Below are 24,185 nucleotides of genomic sequence, written 5' to 3'. Positions count from 1 at the left end.
CCGTTTCTCTGGTCAGTCCCGGCTGCTGCTCTGCGCCCATGGAGAAAACATCTCCTGGCATAACTACAGGCACCTAGCCCAGCTTTATGCTGTTCCAGGTCCCTGCAGCCCCCCAGCCAGGGGCTGGGAGGGCCCAGAGGGCCCAAGGGGCTCAGAGCCCCTTCCTTGTGGCTCTACAACATGGCCACCTCTCCTCAACAACCCAAAACTACAACTCATCTCTTCCCGTGAGCTTGTGATATGTTTACATTTCTGCAGGAGCGCCCATTGGGCAGAACTTCAAAACTTCCAGGGGTTTCCACCCCTTGGGGTCTACCACTTAATTTAGCCTCTGGGGGAAAACAAGATTCAAACCACGACAGTCCTGTAACTGTTGTAAAGCTTTTGTGAATGGAGGTTGATTTGTCACTCAAGTTCATGCAACACATTCCATCAAATCCTTCCCATCATGTCCCTGTGCTAAAAGCAAAAAGTCAATAGCAGCTCTGTTTTGCAAAGTAGCATGTCCCACTGACTGAGCATCAGTCAATAAATCTGCAATAGCCTGACTAGTAGCATTTGTCTGTTTTGCTAACCAACATCCTAATTTATTTAATGTAGCTACAGTTTTTGCAGCGGCCACTCCAAGTGCTAGGAAAGAGGCAGCAATTCTTGTCCCCTGATTCCAAAATTCTACGTTATCCCTACATTCACTAGTGAAGGTGTGTATATGTCTCTCTCATCTATAACAGTGTTTTAGGATCATTGTTGTATTAGGAGTGAACAAGGTTAATTTTCCTACTGTATAAGGTCCTCCAATAATTTGTGCTGGTACCAAAACCCAGGCTCGATCTCCACAAAAGAGGAAAAGACTGGATGGTAAGGTCATGGGACTGGAAAAGGATAGGGTACTATTATCTACATGCGAACACCATAGAGACACATTACTAAATGGTCTGGTACCTGTAACATTCCATGAGGTGCTGACCTTGTTTCTAAACATTATGCATCTATGTGCATCCAGGGATTCTAACAATTCCAGTTCTTGAGGGGGATTTGTACCTGGCTGACTTACGTGAGGCCACCACTCATCCCAGGAGTCATAAGTGTTGTCTCTCATAAGATTCTGGCAGGAGGATGGTGTATGCAGTGAGTGATTACAAAGAGTGAACAATTCCTGTAGATCTAGAGGAACACCTACTAAGCAAGTCAAAAAAGGGTTGTTGGGTGTTGCAGTGCTAAGACACAGGGTATCCTGACCCGTTACATTGGCTAATGTAACCCACACATTCTGTTTCGGTTGAGCCACCAGCCATCCTTGAGTTACTGCCATTACAGTGGCAAAAAGCATACATGAACAGGTATCAACAGATACGTGAATGTATTTTAGTCTGCTAAGGGAGGGATAATGAGCAGTATATCAGTTTGCTAGATATTCACAGGGCTGTAAGCCCCGAGGGTTCACACCGTGTGGCAAAGGCAAAGGACTTATATCCTGGCAATCAGGGCAACTGCGAATAATGTTTTGAGCCTGTTCTCCTGTGTGAAACCATAGGACCTTTGCAAAGCTTTTGCATTTTGATGGAAAAAATCATGTGAAAGTCTGGCCTGTTGATAGGCATTAGGGGTTTTTGCTGCTGCAAGCAACTGAGTCTGCTATTTGATTTCCCTGTACAATTGGGCCTGGCAACATTGAATGTAAAACAAGATATTCATGGTGATGGTATTCTAATAAAAACAACAACTGCCTAAGGAGTGAAAACAATCGTTGATTAGAAACTGTTTTGAGAAATGCTCTGTCTAAGCGCTGAATAATACCCGTGACATAAAGTGAGTCAGCAACAACATTCAAAGGACGCTGTGAAAGAAGAGTAAAGGCACGAACAGCAGCTGCCAGTTCCACTACCTTTGTAGAGCCTGTAACAAAACTAACATCTGAGTTCCATTTATCACTGTCTGTTTCCCATGCTACCACGGCTTTTCCCGTTGCCCCCGACCCATCTAGAAACAGTTAAAGCATTTGGGATAGCGGCTCGAGAAAGGTGGGTCTTTAACTGTAAAGGCAAGGCTGACAGCGAATGTAACGAGGAAGAGAAAATTTTCTCTCTCAGTAAATTCCGCTAAGGCAATCTGCAATGGCATATGCTGTTGAAGCCAAAAAGCAAGATCTTGTTTTGCAACCGCTATATGAACTACTGCAGGATCGCATGCCATTAATTGTTGCAAGCAGTGTCTGCCTCACTGTATGAGCATAGTCAACATTTCAATACCTGTGGTTACTGTTTTAGGAAAGGCATGAGGCAGAAAAACCCACTCCAGAACTTGTAAGGGGTTCATCCTACTGGCATAAGCGGGCATAAGGTTGAAAGGTATTATAAATTAAATTTTAAAAGACTGGTAATTCCAGTCTGCGACAGCTATATCGACCCTGAATAGCCTGAAGCACAAAAGACAAAGCCTGTTCTGCTTCATTAGTTAATGGACGAAGTGAAGATAAGTCAGGATCACGCTTTAACAACTCAAACAATGAGGCCAATTGTTGTGTAGATATGCCTAATTGCGGTCGCACCCGATTCATGGTGAGGAGAGGCCCGGGGAGCGGCGACCCTCGCAGGGGGCCGCCGGAGCGGGAGATGCGTTTGCTCCCAGCGGCGCTGGGAGCCGCGTGTTCCCCGCTGCTGACAGTGCCAGCAGCACGGCCGGGCAGTCTGAGGCCGTGGGGGCCGCTGCCCCCGGCCCGCTGGGCTCGCACGGCCCCGGCGGCGAGGAGGCGGCGGCGGTGGAAGTGGATGCGCGGGGCGGCGGAGCGGGGCCGAGCGGGGCTGAGCGGGACCGAGCGGGCTGAGCGGGGCGGAGCGGGGCCGAGTGGGACCGAGCGGGCGGAGCGGGGCCGAGCGGGCGGAGCGGGGCGGAGCGGGGCTGAGCGGGACCGAGCGGGCTGAGCGGGGCGGAGCGGGGCTGAGCGGGGCCGAGCGGGCTGAGCGGGGCGGAGCGGGGCTGAGCGGGCGGAGCGGGGCCGAGCGGGCGGAGCGGGGCTGAGCGGGGCCGAGCGGGCGGAGCGGGGCGGAGCGGGACTGAGCGGGGCGGAGCGGGACTGAGCGGACTGAGCGGACTAAGCGGGCGGAGCGGGACTGAGCGGGGCGGAGCGGGGCCGAGCGGGACCGAGCGGGGCGGAGCGGGCGGAGCGGGACTGAGCGGGGCGGAGCGGGACTGAGCGGACTGAGCGGGCCGAGCGGGCTGAGCGCTGCGCTGGCGGGCGGACAGAGGGCGGGATGGCGGCGGGAGCGAAGCCAGTCCTCCCTCCTCCTGTCCTTCTCCCTTCTCTTGTCCTTCTCCTTCCTACACTGCTCAAGAGTCCCACAACATTGTGAAGAATCACTGTTTTTCTCGCTTCCCACCTCGAGTTATGCGGGTTTTGCCCAAGACACGGAATTTTAGCGGCGGATTTGCCGGCGCGGCAGAAGCGGCGACGGGGAGCGAGGGGTTTAGCAGGGCTGTTCCCGAGGTGCGCGCGGTACTTTGCGGTGGGATTGTCAGCAGGAGGCGGATATAAATCCTGCTCTTTTTCAGAATCGATCCAGGGTGGGTCGAGAGGATCAACAGGGTTTGAGTCTTGGGTAGTAAACGGGGATTGTTTCTCTTTAGGATCATTCTTGGCGAGGGGCGCACTTGCCAAAGAAGGTAAATCAGTTCCATTTGTGGCTTGCAGGCGGGTTAATGCCGAAAACACCTGTTGCCACGTTGAAAGTAAACTTAAAGCTTTTTCATCTGGCGTTCGCCCCAGCTCTTCCCCAGTTCGCTTCCATATGGAAACATTCAAAGTTCCCTCTCGGGGAAACCAGGAACAATTGTCTGTTACCCAAACTAACAGTGTTACTAATGATACCTGGCATACATTACTGCCGTAAATCTTTAATATCTTTGTGAGTATTTCCATCTAATTCTTTTTTGTTCTCGTGTTAGTGATTGTCCCATGGTTCCCAGCTGCTCACCCGCTGTCCTGCAGAGGTGATGGGCACGTGTAGTCAAATTCTGACCCCGGTCTCTTTCCATGGTTCACCAGGGCTATGCCACCGGAGCTCCAGCTATGTTTTCTGGATTAAATTTGCAAACCCCACGTTCAGGATGCCATTCATGACGTCTCAGACACAGATCCCATGTGGTATAATGGAATCATTTATTACAGTTCTTTCACAGTTTATATACCCCATTACAGCAGCAGTAAATTCCTGTTAGTAACTTTTCTCTAGATCTACTTTTTAGTTAAGCATTCGTTGCCCATGAGAAAAATACTCCCAAGCAATTTCCCCCACACAAAGATACATCTCACCACGTCCACTTTTATCTTGCCAAGTTCCCCTTAAGTTTCTCCCAGGTCATATAATCTCTGTTCCCTACAGTGATGCCAAGAACACCTGCTGGGCATTGCTAAGGGGGTTTATATAGTTTTAGTAAATATAGAAACACTTTACATTTGCCAGTGACTCGGCAGCAGAGTCCACAGGTACTCCTAGTCTGTGTCAATCAATCCTTGTTCTGTTTTTGGGATTTTTTCCTAATAAATATTCCACGAATTGCTCCTATGGGATCAGTTTTGCTTTGCTGAGGAGATGTGTGACTTCTGAGGGCCTTGAGGGGATTATCAGCTTTCTGTGCTTTTATTTGAGGAGCACAGGAGCATCCTGATAAAGCCCACGACGGAGCAGGACCTGTGCAGGCCCTGGGAGCTCGGGGTGTTGTCCCAGATCAGCTCGTGGCAGGAGGAGCTGAGGGTGCCCCTGTCCCCTCTGTGGCCCCAGGGGTGGCAGAAGCCCCTCGTGAGGCAGGTCCAGAGGCACCATCTCCTGTCCTGGGGGCTCCATGAGCTGCCCTGCAAAGGGTGTGGAGACAGGGGGTGGCCTCAGGTGGGTCTGAAGGGCCGTCCAGCACCTTGGGGGGGTGACCGGGGGGGCCTGGGACTGAAAACACCTCCCAGCTGTGCAAGTCCTTGGGACGACACCTTTCCAGGTGTGGTGGTGCATCCCCACCCCCCCAGGCCTCCCTGTGATCTGAGAAATGCTCCTCAGGCCTCAGCCTTGATGAACAGCCCTGGGCTGAGCTGCTCTTGAGCTGCTCAGAAACACTCTCTGCTGCCAGGAACTGGTGCTGTCTAACCAGCTCCTGCAGTTTAACCAACAGCCTGGGAAACTTCTTATTTTTCTTGCCTGAAGAACAACCCAAGTGGAATCCAATTTTTGTTCTCCAGTGGATGACAAGGTGGGAGTTGTGGTTGAAGCTCTTCCTGTAGTCGGTGCAGCAGAAAGGCCTCTCCCCTTGTGTGTGTCTGCTAATGCAGGAGATGTGAGCTGGACCGAAACCTCTTCTCACTTTCAGGACACTTGTAGGGCTGTTCCCCACTCTGGGATCTTCTGGTGGCAGATCAAGTCAGAGCTCAGGCTGAAGCTCTTCCCGCATTCCAAGCACTTGTAGGGCCGTTTCCTGGAGTGCAGGCTCTGGTGGGTGATGAGGTTGGAGTGGTCATTGAAGCTCTTCCCACACTCCCCACACTGGTAGGGTTGTTCTCCAGTGCGGATGATCTGGTGGCGGATCAGGCAGGAGTGCCAGCTGAAGCTGCTCCCACACTCCAAGCACTTGTAGGGCCTTTCCCCGGTGTGGATGGGCTGGTGGCAGATCAGGTTTTATCTCTTCCTGATGCTCTTCATGCATTCCAAGCATTTGTAGAGCCTTTCCCCAGTGTGAAGCTGCTCATGGACCTCCAGGTCAGAGCTCAAGCTCTGGTCGCCTTCCTGGCACAGGCTGGGTCTTTCCTCCTCAGAGCACTCTGGGCTGGCTTTGGAGACCCTCCTCCTGGGGTACCTTCGTGGCTTTTCCTCCCCGCTGCCTTCCTGCGCCGTGGAGCCCTTCAAAACAGCCTCTCCCACCAGGCTCTGCCGGGGGGATTTGTCCTCCGGGCTCTCCGTCCTCAGCTCGGGGCCTGGGGCAGGAGGGAAGAAGGACAGGGAGGGGATTTGCCTCCGGCCCAGAGGGAAGGCCAAGGACATCCCCCCAACTCCGGCCCCGGCAGGACGGCGGCGGCAGCGGGGTTGTCCTGCAGCCGGGGGCGATGCTCAGCTGGGAGATACAGGACAAGACAGGGCAAAGGGGCACTGACTTCCTCCTCACCTGCCTGGGGGTCCTGGGGCTTCTTCCTCTTCCTCGCAGCCTTCAATTTTGGCTGCATGTGCGGGTCCCCACCCCCGATGGAGCAGGACTGGGCACTGTGACTCTGATCCTTGATTCCAAATCTCCTTCTCTCTTTTTCTCTTCTTGTGTCCCTTTCCTCGGGGTGATCATAAATGCCAGAACTGCTGTAGACTCCCTTCCCCAGCCATGGATTACCCATTATGGTTCCAGAGTTACCAAAAATAAAAGCCATTCCTGTTGTCACTCCAGTTCTCCAGCGGTGTTTCTCTTTCATTCCCCCCAAGGGATCCCTCAGGAAAAGAACCTGTTGCGGTGCCTCTGGGGCAGGTCATGACACGGGCTCCGACAGAGCCATGTGTGGGAAGAGCTGGGAGTGGAGAACTGGGGGGACATGGATACTGCGGGGGTTTGGAGGGTCCGTGGATTAAGAAAAGGAGGAACTGGGAGAACTGGAAGAGGCAGGAAGGGGCTTCAGAGGTACCTGGGTTCAAGGAAAGCAGGGCTAGGGGCGAGCTGACCTGGGATGGCTGGGAATGGTGGTCTGGGAGTCCCCAGGGTCAAGGAAACAGGAGATCCAGGGACTGAGAGAGGTGGGATGGCTGGAAAAGGGCTTGCAGAGCCAGGGAAATGGGTGCAGGGGTGTCCCAGTGCCCAGGAATGGGGGTTCAAAGGAGTGACAGTGTCAAGGAAAAGAGGAGGTCTGGAAGAGGGAGAGTGCCTGGGAAAGTGGTAGCAGGAGGGTATTGGTGCAGGATAAAGGGCTGCAGGGGGGTCCTGGAGATGGGAAAGGGGCTGAAGGGGCATCTCAGTGTCATGGTCACCTCAGGGAAACTCAGGGGCACCTCATGGGCATGGTCATGGCCATCTCATGGGTTTTATCACCTCATGGTCATGGTTGTGTTGTGGTCATCTCATGGTCATCTAAGTATCACAATCATCTCATGGTCAGTCATCTCATGGTTTTGATCACATCATGGTCACAATCACCTTGTGTTCATGGTCATCTCATGGTCCAGGTTGGAAAAACCCTCCGAGACCTTTAAGGCCAACCATTAACCCACCACTGCCACGGCCACCACTAAAACATGTCCTGAGGTGTCACATCCACGCTTGCTTTGGGCACCTTCAGGGATGGTGACTCTACCACTCCTCTGTGCCAGGGCTGGACAACCCTTTCCCTGGCAAAAACATTTTCCTAATATCCATCTAAACCTCCCCTGGAACAACTTGAGGCTGTTTTCACTCAGATATTTTGTTGATTTTGGACGGCCCTCATTTGTGTCCCATTGAGGTCCCCTGATCTTTTCGGGGTCACCAGGCCCTGGGTAATGACCAGTGATAGATACAATTATTGTACTGACTATAATTCTATAGAAACATATTAATATATTAGTAGAGTAATAATGCTATTTACTCTATTAATTCTAATTAATAATTCTACTAACTATAATAATTTTTACACCATAAATAGAGTCCTAACATTTGTAATTTCATTACATTTTTACCTCCCTCAATCACATTAAACTTTTGGTTTCCACATGGGAAAAATAAATAGATTAAACAGCAAAAATAACAATTTCCTAATTTTTCTCCAGTTTATTCCCCTCCCTAGGCCCGGCTGGGTGCCCCCCACCTGCCACCTCCTCAGGGGAGATGAGATCTCAGGTAGCAGGTCCAGAATCCTCCTAGGCAGGTATCTCAGATGATTTTCCTTTTTTTTTGCATCCTGAATCTTCCAGGATCTATCAGAGACTCTTCCCAGGCAGAGACTCTTCTGTCTTTTCACATCTCTTCAAGGGAGCTGAGAGCCCAGGAAGCAGCCCCAGGCTACTCCAGGGAAGCTGCCCAAGATGATTTTTTTCCCTTTTGCAGGAAACTGTGTCCTCCTGTATTCACCCAAGACTCCTCCCATGATTCTCCTGGAGTATTTTAATCTCTGATTTTGGGACCTGAGTTGCTCTCCCCAGGCTCAGAATCTTCCAAGAAAGGTGTCCAATATGTTTTTTCTCCTTTGGAGGTAAATTTTTGCTGTGGAATCCACCTCAGACTCAACCCAGGTGTGTCCCAGAGTCTTCGCATCTCCTCGAGGAAGTTGAGTTCTCAGGAAGCAGCCTCAGATTCCTCCAGGGAGGCTTTCTGAGATGTTTTTGCTTGTTTGGAAGTAGCTCTCTACTCCAGGATGCACTAGAGACTCCTCCTGGCATCTCCCAGAGTCTTTTCATCTCTGATTCAGGCACTTGATACCCTGACTGGGTAGAAGCTCTCAGTCAGGTACCCAAGATGATTTTTCTCTTTTGAAGGAAAATGCATCCTCTGGGACCCAGCTGGAGCCTTCTCAAACATTGCCTGGAGTCTTCATCTCTCATCTGGGGACCTGAAATCCTGGGTAGCAACCCTAAACTATTCCAGGGATGATTCCAGATATTGTTTTTTTTTCTTTTTGTAGTTCCAGGATCTTCCAGGATCTACCTGAGACTCCTCCCAGGCTTCTCCTGGAGTCTTGGTCTCTGATTTCAGCATCTGAAATCCCGTGTGTCAGTCCAGACTCCTCCAAGGCAGGTAGGCAAGATGATTTTTCTTCTTTTGTAGATTCTGCGTCTTCCAGGATCTACATGAGACTCCTCACAGGCATCTCCTGGAGTCTTTTCACATCTCCTCAAGGGAGCTGAGATCCCAGGGATCAGCCCCAGACTGCTCCAGGGCAGCTGCCTGAGATGATTTTGTGCAGGGCAGGAGGAAGCTCTGCAGGCCTAGAGTAGCACAGGGGCTCTGGGGCTCTGCTGGCTCAGGAGCAGTTGAATGTACCTTCTCTTGTGCCGGGGTCTCCGTCCTGTGCCCTGCTGGGCACATGGAGGAGCAGCTGAAGCTGCCCCCTGTTGCGGTAGGAATTCTTTAGGACATAGCAGACGTAAGAAATGATCTTAACCAGAAACCTTGAGATTTAAATACAGACAAGAAAGCCTGTTTACATTTGCTCTCTGATATCCTTACACTAACTTTTAATTAAATAGACTTCTAGACTACAGAAGTAAATCCCTTTACCACCTTTGTTTACCCCCATCTGTTGTGATTATGATAAAGAAATATTTGTTTATCTGTTTGAAGAAAAATATCTCCCTGTGCTTCCGAGACCTTTAACCCTAGCTGTGAATACAATGTATACCCCTCCTTCTCTGAACCCTATATAAACCAAAAGTTTTGTACAATAAACTATTCAGTTTCGGACCCTCAGACTGGATTGTTTATTATCATTCTAACCGTCTCAGCCCCCTGTGCCAGGGGGTGGGTCTGGGTTTGCTGCTGGACACAGTGGGGCACAGCTGGGCTCCTGTTGTGGCACAAGGGGCGCACGGGGTGGGCAGTGCCCTGTGGTTCTGTGGCACTGCCAGGCCTGCCTGCCCTGCTGCCCCTGCTGGCTGCTGGCCGGGGCCAGGGGCTTCCAGCCCCGCCAGCACCTGCTCCTTCTGGCTCGGGACATCCCTGGGCTGCCTCTCGTGTGGCCGGCGCAGGGCAGGAGATGGTTTGTATGAGAAATAAATAACCTGGTTTTATTATAAGCAAATGAACTTGGTAGGAAGATGGAAGGGGGTGGGTTTTTTATTTTCTAAGAGGTTTTCTTAGGCATACTGCGGAGTCTGTAAGGTGGATGGTCCTGCCTGGACCTGATGCCAGGGAACCTTTCATGGCTGGGAGTAGGGAAAAATACAAAAATAAAGATGTATCCTCCATGCGGCAGCCTATTGTGTACAGGGGGACCCCCCCCGGACAGGTCCAGGGGGATAAGTCACAATCGATCAAGAGAAACCCCCTTCTGGGTCAGAGAAATTACCCTTTAAGGCAAAAAAACAGTGGTCAATGAATACATACATAACAGTTTATGTAACGGAAAGAATACAAAAGGCGCAATTTTCAAACTGTTGGTGTGCTTTTTAGATCCTTGTGATTTTGGAGCGCCCAGCGCGCTGCATTAAAAAACTCGCTACACTTTCCTTGTCCTACAGGTATTTTTTTTGCCGTTTTTAAAGCTAAAGGAAGGATTTTTCTGGCAGTTTGCCATGGGGGGGCTGAAAGGAGAGCGGGGGACGCGCAAAGGCCGCCCAGCTCCCCCCAGCCAAGGCCTGCCGGGCCCCGCCAGCAGCGGCTGCTGGCCCAGGGCTGGGCAGATGCCGGGGCTGCAGCGCTGCGGCGCAGAGGGAGCCTCCCGGGCCCGGGCCCTGCCCGTGTCCCTCCGTGCTCGGCACTGCCGGCTCCTTGGCGTGCCGCTGGGGCTCCAGCCCCGCCAGCCGCCGCAGCCCCGGCAGCTCCTGCCCCGCCGGCGCTGGCCGCGGGCTGCGGTGCTGCTGGCCGGGCTGCCCGGCTGCCAGGGACCCCCAGCACAGGCCCTGCCCCGCTGCGGCCCTTGGCCCTGTGCTCCCGGGGCCGGGCTGCCGTGGCTCCCGGGGCTCCTGCAGCTCCGGGCGCTGCGGGGCCGGCACGGCCCGGCCCCGCCCAGGGACCCGGCCCGGCCCGGCTGCCCTGAGGCTGCCGCTGCTGCAGCTGAGGGCGGCGGCCGGAGGAGGCCTGGGCTGGAGGCGGCTGCCTCGGCACAGTGCTGGGGAGCCCGGCGCCGGCCCACCAGCGGCCTCTCCTCCTGCCCCGGCCCTCAGCTGGACTGGCCACCCGGGGGGCTCCTCAACACCCCAGGCCAGGGCGGGGCCCAAAGGCTCACAAGGTGCCCTCGGTTCCAGGAGGCCCCGCAGGGTCACAGTGGCCACTGGGCACCCGCAGGCCCCACATCACACAGCCCTGGCACTTGCCATGGAAAGGCCCCTGTCCACAACCGGCTGCAACCGGCCCGAGCAGCCCCTTCCAGCACAGCCGCTCAGGGCGGGGCCCTTTCGGCTGCTCTGGGGCACCTTTTGCCTGGAGGGAGCGTGTGGGGATCCCCCCTGCAGCCCGGACAGCGGGACAGCAGCACCTCCTTGGTGCTGACACCCCCCAGGAGTGGGGGAATGTTTGGTTTTGGCCCTGGGACATCTCTGGCTCCTTGAGGGCTGCCAGGGCTCCTGTGGGATATGTATGTAAGGAAGAAATCGAGCCATTAGAGAGCAACCAAAAGGAGGCAATGTGGATGGGGAAGGGCCCTGGGGGGAAGCCGTGTGAGGATACTGAGGGCACTTGGTGTGTTCAGCTGGAGGAGACTGAGGGGAGACCTCACTGCGGGTACAACTTCCTGGGGAGGGGCAGAGGAGGGGCAGGCCCTGAGCTCTGCTCTGGGGGGACCAGGGACAGGACTGAGGGAATGCCCCAAAGTTGTGTCAGGGGAGGTTTAGGTTGGATATTAGGAGAAGGTTCTTCGCCCATAGGGTGATTGGGCACTGAACAGGCTCCCCAGGGCAGTTGTCACAGCACCAAGGCTCAAGGAGGGTTTGGATGATCCTCTGGGACACATGGGGTGAATCTTGGGGATGGTCCTGTTCAGGGCTAAGGGTTGGACTCCATGATCCTTGTGGGTCCCTTCCAGCTCAGTGTATTCTGTGATGCTGTGACACCAGCTGGACTGGTCTAAGTGCACAAGGAACCTCTTCTTCCCCCCTCTCAAAATGTGGGTGCCCCCCATGTGGGGAGGGGTCCTAGACCTGCTGCAGGGTGCCTGGAGGAAGGAGGGACACCCTCCTCCAGGTGGGACGTCCATCAAATGTGGGACCTCCACAAGCCCCTTTTAACCCCACAAAACTGGGGGTATAACCTCTCCTCAGCCATTGGTGGAGCCATGGAGTCACCCCACAAAACTGGGGGTATAACCCCTCCTCAGCCATTGGTGGAGCCATGGAGTCACCCCAACCCCTCAAAATGAGGGGGGGGACCCCCAAGAGCCATTTATAACCCCTAAAAATTAGTTGAAAACAGCAGGATCCTGCCCAAAATGGGGTCATCTCACCTCCCAAAACGTGAGTTTATCTCAGCCCCTGAAAATGAGGAGGGGGACCCCCAAAAAGATGTTTATAATCCCCCAAGTTGGTGGAAAGCACTAGGACCCTCCCCAAAATGGGCTCCCTGGGTCCCTCCTTGTGGTGTCCCACTCCAAGTGCTGGAGCCACACATCCCCCACCCCATCTCCCAGTACCTCCTCTCAGGATTGGGGGGCACCCAAAAAACTCCCTCAGTATTAGAGGGTACCCCAAAGACCCCCCAGGAACATGGGATACCCCAAAAACCCGTCAGGCCCCTCCTGGCCTCATCATCCCCAACATTCAGCTCTCTCACTTACAGACCCCATCCCACCCCCCCCAAACTCCATCCCATCTCTCTCCAAGCCCCATCCCAGCCCTCCAACCCCATCCTACCACTCCTGGGCATGAACTTCCCCCTCTCTGGTTGCTGACACCCCACGGGGTGATCGGGGGGGGCTTTGGAGGGACTGTGTGATTGAGGCATTTTGGGGTGGGATTGAGTCATTATGAGGTGACAGATTGATCCATCTCAGCTTCTGGAGTGCAAAGTGATGGAGAAAACTCACCTGGCCTGGGTATTCCCAACTTTGAGGGAAAACTCCCCCACCCCACATCCCCCCAGAACCCACAAATCCTCCTGAATATCCCCTTGAACACCAAATTTCCCCTCCCAGAATCCCAGAAAAATGGTAAGGCTTTAAATATCTTTATTGTATTTCTTTATTTTTACCCCAATTTCAAGTGTTTTTAAGGAATGAAGATGGATCAAAACAAAATCAGGGCCAACATAAAAGGATCCTCATGTCAGCATCCTGTGAGATTGGTTTGGGTGGCCCGTCGGCCATGGAGAATTAGAAACACAGAATTATTTAGGATGGAAAAGATCTCAAAGATCACCCAGTGTTGCTTGATGCCAAATCAAATGATTGGAATGAGCAGGTGAAATTCTTCGGCGGTCTAAAGACAACAAATCCACTCTTACCAATGAATTTCTGACATCTGGTCTGTGTCCTGATGGATGTTCCTCCCCCTGCATTCACCCAGGTGCCTATAGGGAACCATAAGGATGTGCAGACTCCCAGCCAGGTGTCTTCCCAATGTGGGTCAACAGGAACTTAGGTCAGCGGGTCTATGCCCCACATGGGTGATGGAGCAGTGGATGAAGCTCTTCCCACAGTCAGAGCACTTGCAGGCCTTCCCTTAATGGTGGGTCTGTTGGTGTGTGGTCAAGGCGCAGCTCTGCTCGAAGATCTTCCCACACTCGGGACACTTGTAGGGCCATTCCCCGTGGTAGATGCACCCGTGTCTGATGAGGCTGGGCTTCTAGCTGAAGCTCTTCCCACAGTCAGTGCAGTGGAAGGGCCTCTCCCCCGTGTGCGTCCGCTGATGCACGAGGAGATTTGCGCTGCTCTGAAATGTCTTCCCACACTTGAGACACTCGTAGGGCCATTCCCCACTGTGGATCTTCTGGTGGCAGATCAAGTTGGACTTGATGCTGTAGCTCTTCTCACACTCTAGGCACTTGTAGGGCCGTTCCTTTGTGTGCAGGCGCTGGTGGTTGGTGATGTTGCAGCTCTGGCTGAAGCTCTTCCGACACTCCCCACACTCGTAGGGCCGTTCCCCGGTGTGGACTATCTGGTGGCAGATCAGGTAGGAGCTAAAGCTGAAGATCTTCCCACACTCAGGACACTTGTGGGGCCTCTTCTCAGTGTGGATGCGCCGGTGGGTGATGGGGCTGGAGTTGTGCTTGAAGCTCTTCCTGCAGTTGGTGTAGGGGAAAGGCCCCTCCCTCGTGTGCGTCCACCGATGCCTTATGAGATTTGCCCTGTTCCGAAACCCCCTCCCACACTCAGAACACTTGTAGGGACATTCCTCCGTGTGGATCACCTGGTGGCGGTTCAGGTGAAAGTTCCGGCCGAAGCTCTTCCCACATTTCTGACATTTGTAGGGCTTCTCCCCTGTGTGCAGGTGCTGGTGGGCAACAAGAGCGGAGCTACAAGTGAAGCTCTTCCCACAGTCCAAGCACTTGCAGGGCTGTTTCCCAGTGTGCAGGGACTGCTGAGTGCTAAGCTTGGAGCTCTGGTCAAAGTTCTTCAATAATGTCACACATTTGTATGGCTCCTCCTCTGTGTGTACGCTTTGGTGGTAGAAGAGATGGGAGACGTGGCTGAAATTCTTTGTACATTGCAAGCACTTGTAGGGCTTCTCCCTGGGGTGAAACTGAACGTGGACCTCCAGGTCAGGGCACCAGCTCAAGCTCCAGCTGCCTTCCTGGCACAGGTTGAGTCTTTCCTCCTCAGAGCACCCTGGGCTGGCTTTGGAGACCCTCCTCCTGGGGTACCTTTGTGGCTTTCCCTCCCCGCTGCCTTCCTGTGCCGTGGAGCCCTTCAAAACAGCCTCTCCCACCAGGCTCTGCCGGGGGGATTTGTCCTCCGGGCTCTCCGTCCTCAGCTCGGGGCCTGGGGCAGGAGGGAAGAAGGACAGGGAGGGGATTTGCCTCCGGCCCAGAGGGAAGGCCAAGGACATCCCCCCAACTCCGGCCCCGGCAGGACGGCGGCGGCAGCGGGGTTGTCCTGCAGCCGGGGGCGATGCTCAGCTGGGAGATACAGGACAAGACAGGGCAAAGGGGCACTGACTTCCTCCTCACCTGCCTGGGGGTCCTGGGGCATCTTCCTCTTCCTCGCAGCCTCCTCCTCCATCCGGCCAAGGTTTGGGAAGGAGAAATCCCGCTGTGGGGGGAAAAACAAGGTGTGAACACAGCAGCTAGGGGGTTCCTCCTGCCCAAGTCCACCTCTAGAAGTCACTTGGAGTCTTGTGTCCATAATAACCCCTACGAGTGACCCAACTGCGATCCAGGCTGGGCACGGACCTGGTGACCCACATTCCAGGTGATCCATGCTGGGCAGTGTATTGGGTTTGTGTGGCCAGATTTTGGTAGCAGGGGGACTCCAGGGCTGGGTTCTGTGAGCAGCTGCCAGAAACTTCCTCCATGTCCAGCAGAGCCAATTCCAGCTGGCTCCAGGATGGACCCACCGCTGGCCAAGGCTGAGCCCATCAGAGATGGCAGTGACACCTCAGGGAGAATGTATTGAAGGAGGAAAAAGTCCTTGTGCAGATGGAATTGGGTGCAGAGAAGAGCAGAGTGGGAACAGGGGAGGGGAACAGCTCTGCAGACCCCCAGGGCAGTGCAGAAGGAGGGGCAGGAGGTGCTCCAGGCACCAGGGCTGAGATTCCCCTGCAGCTCAAGGAGGAGCCCACAGAGCAGGGGAATGTCCAAAAAGAAGGATGTGAGCCCATGGGAAGCCCATGCTGGAGCAGAGTCCCTGCAGCTGCTGTGGCCCCAGAGACCTCAAAGGGTCTCACTCAGCAGCGCTGGTCATGGGGCCCCCACAGAGGGGGCTTGAGGCACAGGAATTGTCCATCCTGGCCCCAAGTCAGGTCCGTGACTTTCTCTGAAAGTTGGAGAACAAAAATAGGATTCCACTTGGATTGTTCTTCAGGCAAGAAAAATAAAAAGTTTCCTAGGCTGTTGGTTAAACTGCAGGAGCTGGTTAGACAGCACCAGTTCCTGGCAGCAGAGAGTGTTTCTGAGCAGCTCAGCCCAGGGCTGTTCATCAAGGCTGAGGCCTGAGGAGCATTTCTCAGATCACAGGGAGGCCTGGGGGGGTGGGGATGCACCACCACACCTGGAAAGGTGTCGTCCCAAGGACTTGCACAGCCGGGAGGTGTTTTCAGTCCCAGGACCCCCCGGTCACCCCCCAAGGTGCTGGACGGCCCTTCAGACCCACCTGAGGCCACCCCCCCGTCTCTCCAAGAACCTGCAGGAGGGAAAGCAGCTGAGTCTAAAACAGCAAGTGTTCTCTCGAGCTCTAATGTCTCGTAGCTGCTTGCGAGCTTGTTTTGCTTTGTTTGCTAAAATGTAGAAATAGTAAAAAGCTTTGCGAGTTGTGCTTGAGTTGTGAAACAGCCCCGAGCAGCCAACTCTGAAACAATAACGACTCAATGTGTCTCTCGAGTGTGTCATTATCGGCTTGTCGCAGCCCGGGGAACGAACGCGATGTTTGCGGCCAAGGCCGAGGCACAAACCCGTTGCGAGCCCGCCGAGACCCAGCGGGAAGGAGGAGCCCGCGGGCAGCCGCTCCCTCAGCGGCCCCTGGGGAGGGGACACGGGGGGACACGGCGGGCCGAGCCCGCCAGACCCCGCTCCCCAGGGCCGCCGACACCGGCCCGCCCGGGGCAGGCCGAGCCCACCAGACCCCGCTTCCCGCGGCGCCTCCCGCCCCCTCCGCCCGCAGAGAGCCCCGAACCCCGGCAGGACCGAGCCCCGAGCCCCGAGCCCCGAGCCCCGAGCCCCGGCAGGACCGAGCGCGGGTCCCACCTGCTCCAGCGCCGCCTCCGAGCTCCGCCGCCGCCTCAGCACCGTCCGGGCGCTGCCGCCGCTGCCCTGGCCTGGCAGAGAGAGGGGGCGGGGAGTGCCCGCCCGATCCGACCAATCAGCGCGCGGGGGCGAGGAGTGACGGGAGAAGCAGCCAATCATGGCGGGACTCGAGCTCTGCCGCCGCCATTTTGTGGCGCGGCCCGGGCCGGGGGGCGGGAACAGGGCATTGTCCGATCGCCGTCCCAAAGACCCGACTGGGGGACATTGATGGGATTGGGAACGGCTCGGATCCGAGCAGGAGGATGAGAAACCAAACGAATCCTAATAAAACACCTCCCCCCACCCCTCCCTCCTTCACAGACGTCACTTTATCCCCTATTCCCTCCCTCCGCTCCGCGGCACAGGGGGATGGGGGTCCCACCGCTGCTTCCGCTCAGGGAGAGGAGTCCGTGTCTGCTCCGTCCAGCGTGGGGTACTTGGCACGGGAGACAGTCCCTCGGGAACAGGCTGCTCCACCGTGGGTCCCCCACGGGGTCACAAGTCCTGCAGGAGCCTGTTCCGCGTGGGCTTCTCTCTCTGAGGCTCTGCAGGGCCTTCCCACGGGCTCTCGGCCTCCTTTGGGCACCCCCTGCTCCGGCGTGGGCTCCTCCCTGGGCTGCAGCGGGGTCTCTGCTCCATCCTGGACTCATCCACAGGTCACAGGCCCTTCAGCTCAAGTTCACACCGAGTTCCAGCCTGTCCAGTGCAGCAGCAATTCCCGGGCCTCCTGCCAGCCCGAGCACATCGCCGGGGCTGTTGCCCAACGTTCCCAGTGATTCAAAGAAACCTCTGCCAATCTGAAAAGCACTTTTATTACGGCCGGGGAATGCAAAGGGGTAGGTGTTCTCCCCAGAGCACTCCGCCGAGCCAAGAAATAACATAGCCTTTTATACAGTTTGAAAGTAGCAGGCTCAAAATTATCTTTACACACACACTTTTTGCAGTCTGTCTTATCTAAATAGACATCTAGTTTTACCTCCTATTCTTACCATTATGGCGTAGTTACATAAAGTTTTATCACTTCAAACAGTTACAGGTTAATGCGCATACACTCCTTTGCAGTTTGTTTTATCTAAATAGACACTTAGTTTTACCTCCTATTCTTACCATTATAGAGTAGTTACATAAAGTTTTATCACTTCAAACAGTTTCAGGTTATACACCCCTCTCTACGTGCTAAAAAGCCTTCCCCATTCTCTAAGCTTTTTATCTCAATTGCCCACAGTTTGGTCAGAGACTTTTAAGCAGTTTTACATTTTGCAAAGTCACACCTTCATAGCTAAATATCTAATATTTTATTTCATTCTCTATTTCACCAGGCACAGCACAGTGAGGTGATCAGAGCTGAGCAGCTCAGCAGCAGTGACAGCAACGAGCAGCCACTAAGGAGCACCAGATTCTGACACACAGCCAGGAGCTCCAGACAGCACCAGCAGCTGTAAATTCCAGCAGCACATCCCAATCCCACCTGTCAGTATCTCCAACACTCCCAGCCCCACCTGGACACCAACAAAGGCTGTTGTGGTTTCACCTCATCCAGCCCCCAAGCCCCTCCCAGCCACTTCTCACTCCCCACCAGCAGGATCAGGGAGAGAACTGGGAGGGGAAAAGCTGGAAAACTCATGGGTTGACATAAAGACAGTTTAATAAGGACAAGCAAAACCTGCACACACAAGCAAAACAAGGAATTCATTCCCTGCTTCCCATGGTTGGGCAGGTGGTCAGCACCTCCAGGAGAGCAGGGCCCCATTCCAGAGAACAGTGACTTGGGAAGACAAACTCCATCACTCCAAAGGTCCCCTCTTCCTCCTTCTCTCCCCCACTTTATATCCTGAGCATGATGTTGACACTATTGTCTGGTTCAAAGGTGTGGGGTGGAGTCCCCACTGTCTGGGTTGCCCATGTATTAGTCAGGCACAGGTGCAACTCAGTTCTTAACACAACAGAAGGAGAATTAAGGAATGACATTGCAAAGGTTATTGGTGTGACAGGGGTTAAATTAGGAAAACAATCATCAGTTTCTCTATTTGCCAAACTCCCCTAAACCTTTGCTAGGAAGAGATTGATTGGAAAACTTGAGGCAGAAATTAAATTTAAAAATGGGCACATTGAAATTGTAATTGCTGAGACTAAATATGTTGAAGCAGCAGCTCTTCTTGAGCAGGAAATAACTCCAGTTAGCAGCAACATCCCAAGGGAAGCTGAAGATGCAGTTGTTCCTATCGTGTGGGCCAGTGGGATTCCATGAAAATCAGGAAAGGCAGCCCCTGTAAGAATTACCCTTAAGCCAGAAGCTGTACTGATAAGGCAGCTCCTGCCTGTCTGTAAATGCCAGGAGGAGGAACTGGAGGAGGGAGCTGCTATTGGGCATTTGTTGTTTCATGGTATCGGTCCCTATTCCTGAAAGGAAAGACATGGAACAATTAAGACAGATGACTCTGAGCAAAGCCACTCTAGTTTTCAATGGAAAACCTGCCAGAATAAATGTTTCCTTTCCCTGGTTTTTGTTGGCTGTGAGGAGCAGGAGCTCTGCCCATGTGCTGCCAAGGACTCCGCTTTGCTCTGCTGCAGTGCAGACATGGATCTGCTTTGTGACAGCTCTGACATTCACAATGGACATCAGATGTAATCCACTGGAAAAGCTGCATCTCTGACCTTGTAACTCAGAAGACCGTGGGCTGCAGAGATAGGCTTAGCACAACCTTTTACTGATTTTACCTGTGTTTTTTCTTTTGCACCATCACATCTGGAAAATGTACTCTTTATGGGCAGAAATCCACATTCTAGTTACTGTGAATGTGAACCTGGACAGGCAAAACGGATCAGCTCTCTATGGCTTAGAGCAGAGCCAGAAGAGGTGCAATGTCCATCAGTCTGTTTCCCATCTCTCCTGAGTTTTCCCACTTACTGCCTCAAAGGTGACTTCACCTACAAATTAGTCTTGAAAAACATGACAAAACAGGACAGGAGTCCTCCCACAGAGAAGCCAAGGGCTGGCAGAGCAGAGTGTCCATCCCCAAGGGAAGGTTCAGCACTGCCCAGGATCCTGCCCAGGCAGAGCTGGGCCTTGCTGGGGGCAGCTCCAAGCCCAGCAGCACAGACCCAGCAGAGAGGGGGGGTCCTGCAAGGGAGATGTTCTCCAGGCAGAGGCAGCTCCTCACCCAGCACACAGTGCCCAGCAGAGCTGCAGGGAAGGGCCCCCAGAGCTGCCCGAATGCCCCCTCCCCCGGGCCTTGGGGGCACTTGCCCCCCACTCCCTGCCCAGGGCTCTGCTGCCGGGAGCTGTCCCTGCCAGCAGCTGCTTCCCTGTGCCCAGAGCTGGGCCCTGGCAGTGCTGCCAGAGCCCAGCCCAGCCCTGAGGGCTCAGCTCTGCCCTGCAGAGCCCTCCCAGCAGCACAGGGCACTGCCCAGGGGCATCTCTGGCTGGGCAGGCTCTGATGGCAATGTCAGAGCAACCCTGAGGAGGCTGGGAAAGCGACGCTGATGCTGCCTGTAAGGCACCATGTGCTGATCTCTGATACTGCCTGGTTTATTCACCTCTGCACCGAGCAGATTTGGAATTGCAGTGCTGCCCTCTGAAATGAGGCATTGATTTGTACTTCTCATTACTCACGAGATAAACAAGAGCATGAGGTTGAAAGAATGGGATCATCCCCTCTGAGGCAGCCCCTACCTTTCTGTGCTCATTGAAAAGTCTCCTGTGAAATCTCCTCTTGTGCTCTCCAGCTATGAGCAGCCCTGACTCACAGAGCACCTTATCCACATAAGGACTCAGCCCTCCAAGTCACTGTCCTTGCCCACAGCCCTTCTCCCCCAGCCCTGGAGCAGCTCCCCGGGCCGGCTGAGAGCTGCCCCTGGCAGGCAGCAGAGTCCCTGCCCAGCACAGCGCCCTGGGCTGCAGGACCCTGCTCTGCCCCACAGCCCTGTGAGTCTGTGGCTGCAGGGCAGGGCAGCTCCTGGAGGCATCTCTGAGCGCTCTCCAAGGTGCCAACAGATGAAAACATGGTCTAAGTCACAGGGATACGTTTTACCAAGGCCTGTAGTGGCAGAACACAGGGCAATGGCTTTAAATTGAAATAGGGGAGCTTTATGTTGGATAAAATAAAGAAATACTTATCAATTGGGCTGGCAAGAACTGCAACAGAAGAGGATGTCCCATCCCTGGATTTGTCCAAGGTCAGGAACTTTGAGCAGCCTGAATTAGTGAAGACGTCACTCTCCATGTCCAGGGATTTGGACCACATGAGCTTTTATGTCCCTTCCAAGCCAAACCATTCTTGATTCTTTGAGTCCCAAACTCCTTCTCCAAAGAATTTCTATTGCTAGGACATGAATTACTGTGTTTTTGGAGAAGCCATTGTAAACTCAGAAGGTAAAAAATCAATTCAAATAAAGTTCCAACACCTCTGTGTGAGAGCTTCACCAAGTGGGTCAATGGCAGAGCCTCCCAGGATGACTTTGCCAGTTGAAGATGGGGGTCTGATACTTATGATGAGCAACAAGAAAGCACACTTGGGGACTGTGCAAGACTTGTTGTGGGATCTGTGATGCAACTAAAAAAACCAGGATTACTTACAGGGATGTTAAAGGTATTGTCAGTCACATGAATCACAACACCAGGTGCGGCCAAGAAGGCATCTGAGTGAGAGGGACACACCACGGCTGAGTCATTAAGCCAGTCAGTAAGAGTTAGTAGACATAGTGAATTCCTCCTAGAACAGTGTCTTCCCTATGGGACATCCGGGCAGGGCTTGCTCTGCTCAGCATTCCCTACCTCCTCCCAGGATTCTAGCCTCTGCATCTGCAGAATCGGATTGCAGACCGGCTCCACTCAGGATAAGGTTCCATCAAAGGGGCTGGAAGCCAGCAGGGTCCTGTGGGAGACAGAACACAAGCACAGCCCTTCCCCATACTGAGCACTCAATAGGACCTTGTCATGAGGTGTCTTCTTGTGGGTTTTCATTCAATACTTGTTGATTCAAATTCAAAAAACTGAGGGTAAATACAACTTTGTCTACTTGGGGTATCACATTCCCCTTTTTTTGTTTTAAAAGAATGGTTTTTAATCCAGAGCACACATTTCTTGCACCTGAGATAGGCACAAGTGATAAGACCACATTTATGGTTTTTTGGTTTTCTGTCTTTTTTTTTCTTTTTTTTTCTTTCCTTTCTTTTTTTTCCTGTCTTTTTTTTCTTCTTTCTCCTTTTTTTCCCCATTTTTTTCTTTATCTTCTTTTGTCTTTCTTTCCTGGTTTTTCTTTCTTTTTTTTCTCTTTTTTCCCTCTTTTTTCTTCCCTTTTTTTTCTTTTTTTTTCCCGTTGTTTTCTATCAGTTGTATTTTCAAGGAAGATTTAAACACATATCAGAACAATCTCCATGTACATATCTTACGAAAGCAGATAATCTGCCATTGTTCCAGGTTAGTGAGGATTCCCAACATCACAAACACTGAGATACCAAGGGTGGAAGCCAAGCAACTTTATCCTGTCCCTTGCCAAAGCGTTCAGTCCACACCCAGCCCTGGATTTCTGGAAAGCTGCTGGGTGGGAGCAGCAGATGGAGCTGGTGCTTGGCAGGAGGGGCAGGCAGGCTGTGCACCTTCCGTTAGAGGCACTTCAATTATCCAGGAGATCCAATGGTTCCAGGGCTGTGTGTCCATTCTTCAGGCATCCAGCCCCGGCGTGGCCCCTGCACGGCCGCAGCCAAAAGCAGCCCCGTTTCCCAAAAGCGCCATGAGGAAGGACAGGGGTGGAAAACCCCCACCAGAGGTAAATGAACACCATTAAAGGCAGGAGAGAGAATCCCCACCGGAGGGAGATTCCCACGAGTCAAGGTAGGAGACAGAGCCCTCAGCAGAGGTCCTAAAGCCCCATCAGTGGGAATATCAATAGACTGAGCAGCAGAGCAGATACAAACTGCAGGGAATACATCCTCCTTCTCCCCGAAGATGTTGTCCAACAAGTCTAAAAGATGCATTTTCAAGGTGTCCAAATTGAAATAGAATATTACCATCATCGTCCCTTTGTCCCTTGTATTCGCGCTTAATTAGATGCTGCTAATTTTGGTCTGTGTTTTGACCCAGCCACCTCTGAGAGTCTGTTCTTCTCCTGCCAACTTTTGTGAAAACAAGCACTGAGAAACGAGAACTCCGTCCTTGAAGGAAGCATCTTGTATAAACTGGAATTAACTGGGGGCTGGCTATTGGCCGATGGCCCTCCAAGGCCATTTGAAGAAGAAAGTGAAGAGAAGGAGGATGAAGGAAGCCCCCAGACTCATTTAGGACAGACCCCCGAGGTGCAGCACGCCGGCACAGAAGGGGCACCACTTACACCATGGGGGGAGGGACCGAGGACCTCTGGCTGGGCGGTGCTGGCCACATCTGCCCGGGTAGACATCACAGGTTCATTGTATAAAAAGCAGAGAGCTCGTGCTGGGAGCAGATTCAAGCTGCACAGGGAGGACAACGTTACCTCTGCAGGGACCCTGCTAAGCCTGCCGACGCTCTGGGGATGCAGCTCCTGCTATGGGGGAATTCTGAGCATTTCGGGGTCAGTAAGACAACCTCATCAGTAACGCCTGAGTGAGTGAGGGGTTGTCTCGGGGGCTTGTTTCCCTTCTCTTTCCTGTCTCTCGGTTTCTCCTTTTGTTGGCTACTTCTTTGTAATAAATGTTGCTTTGTTGAACTTCCAACGCTTTACTGGTTTCAGTTTTGGCAATCTCCCTGCTACAATTACCCACCAAGTGCACCCAGGGCCTGCAGCAAAACCAATCCTACAGGTGGGTTTGCCTTTGCTTGAGGCAGGATTAATGCAAACTGTCTTTCCTAACACATTTCTCACGTGCACCATGGGCGCTGTATCTCTTCCAATGGTATGTGGGGGTTCTGATTGGGCAGGACCAGCTCCACTGGCAGAGCCTGGGGTGTGAACTAACCAAGTGCCCTTCGCTAAATGCAAATTGAAGGTCCCACTGCCTGTTGCTTTCAAGGGGATGTTTCACAGTCCATTGTACCATACAGTCAAGGGGCCATTGGGACAATGCAGGATCCTATGGAGGCACAGGGGCCATTGGGACACTGCGGAACATCATGGAATCAAGGGGCCATTGTGACACTGCAGGGCCTTATGGAGACAAAGGGATGATGGTGACACTTTGGAACCCGATAGAATCAAGGTACCTTTGTGACAGTGGGGAACCTTGTAGAATCAAGGGGTCATTGTGACACTGTGAAAACTTGTAGAGTCAAGAGTCCATTGGGACACTGTAAGGACTTATGGAGCCAAAGGGACCATTGTGACATTGTGGAGCTGCATGGAATCAAGGGGCCATTGTGACACTGTGGAATCTCATGGAACCAAATGGGCCATCGTGACACTGAAGGGCCTTCTTGGGCCAAAGGGACCATTGTGACCCTGAGGAACCTCCTGAAATAAAGGGGGCCTTTGGGACACTGTGGGAGCTCTTGGAATCTTGGGACCACTGTTGCAATGCAGAACCTTAAAAACTCAAGGGTGCATTGTGACACTGCATGGTCTCCTGGAACCAAAGGAACCCTAGGACACTGCAGAACCACGTGAAATCCAGTGGTCTTTTGGACACTGCAAATCATCATGGAATCAAGGGGCCATTGTGACACTGTGTGGCCTAATGGAACCAAAGGAAACCTGGGGCGC

The 24,185-nt window shown here is 53.3% G+C and overlaps 3 protein-coding genes and 1 long non-coding RNA gene across 4 annotated transcripts in view; 2 read left to right on the top strand and 2 right to left on the bottom strand.

Annotated features, from left to right (window-relative positions):
- The window catches only part of LOC127462530 (zinc finger protein 135-like), a gene marked incomplete at its 5' end in the record, with an annotated part of 30,253 nt that extends 14,566 nt beyond the window's left edge, over nucleotides 1-15,687 (top strand). Inside the window, one exon of the mRNA XM_051771182.1 lies at nucleotides 15,024-15,687. The remainder of the gene's footprint in view (nucleotides 1-15,023) is intronic.
- LOC127462532 (zinc finger protein 665-like) overlaps nucleotides 1-16,696 on the bottom strand; it is a 162,832-nt gene extending 146,136 nt beyond the window's left edge. Inside the window, 1 exon segment of the mRNA XM_051771183.1 lies at nucleotides 16,474-16,696. Within this exon segment, the coding sequence (XP_051627143.1) occupies nucleotides 16,474-16,632 (159 nt within the window). The 5' untranslated portion in view covers nucleotides 16,633-16,696.
- LOC127462517 (zinc finger protein 436-like) overlaps nucleotides 18-24,185 on the top strand; it is a 37,998-nt gene continuing 13,830 nt past the window's right edge. Inside the window, exon 1 of the mRNA XM_051771170.1 lies at nucleotides 18-310. The gene's annotated coding sequence lies outside the window, so the exon portion shown is untranslated. The remainder of the gene's footprint in view (nucleotides 311-24,185) is intronic.
- LOC127462526 (uncharacterized) lies at nucleotides 17,309-18,770 on the bottom strand. The gene is made up of 2 exons (XR_007900471.1): nucleotides 17,620-18,770; nucleotides 17,309-17,496 (listed from the first exon to the last, which is right to left on the bottom strand). It is a non-coding gene; the product is annotated as an uncharacterized LOC127462526 (long non-coding RNA).

This window comes from Manacus candei, unplaced genomic scaffold (genome assembly GCF_025592945.1).
Source record: "Manacus candei isolate 608988 ecotype Guabito, Panama unplaced genomic scaffold, ASM2559294v1 h1tg000129l, whole genome shotgun sequence".
In the NCBI taxonomy this organism is placed as follows: domain Eukaryota; kingdom Metazoa; phylum Chordata; class Aves; order Passeriformes; family Pipridae; genus Manacus; species Manacus candei.
This window is presented reverse-complemented; position numbering and strand designations above follow the sequence as displayed.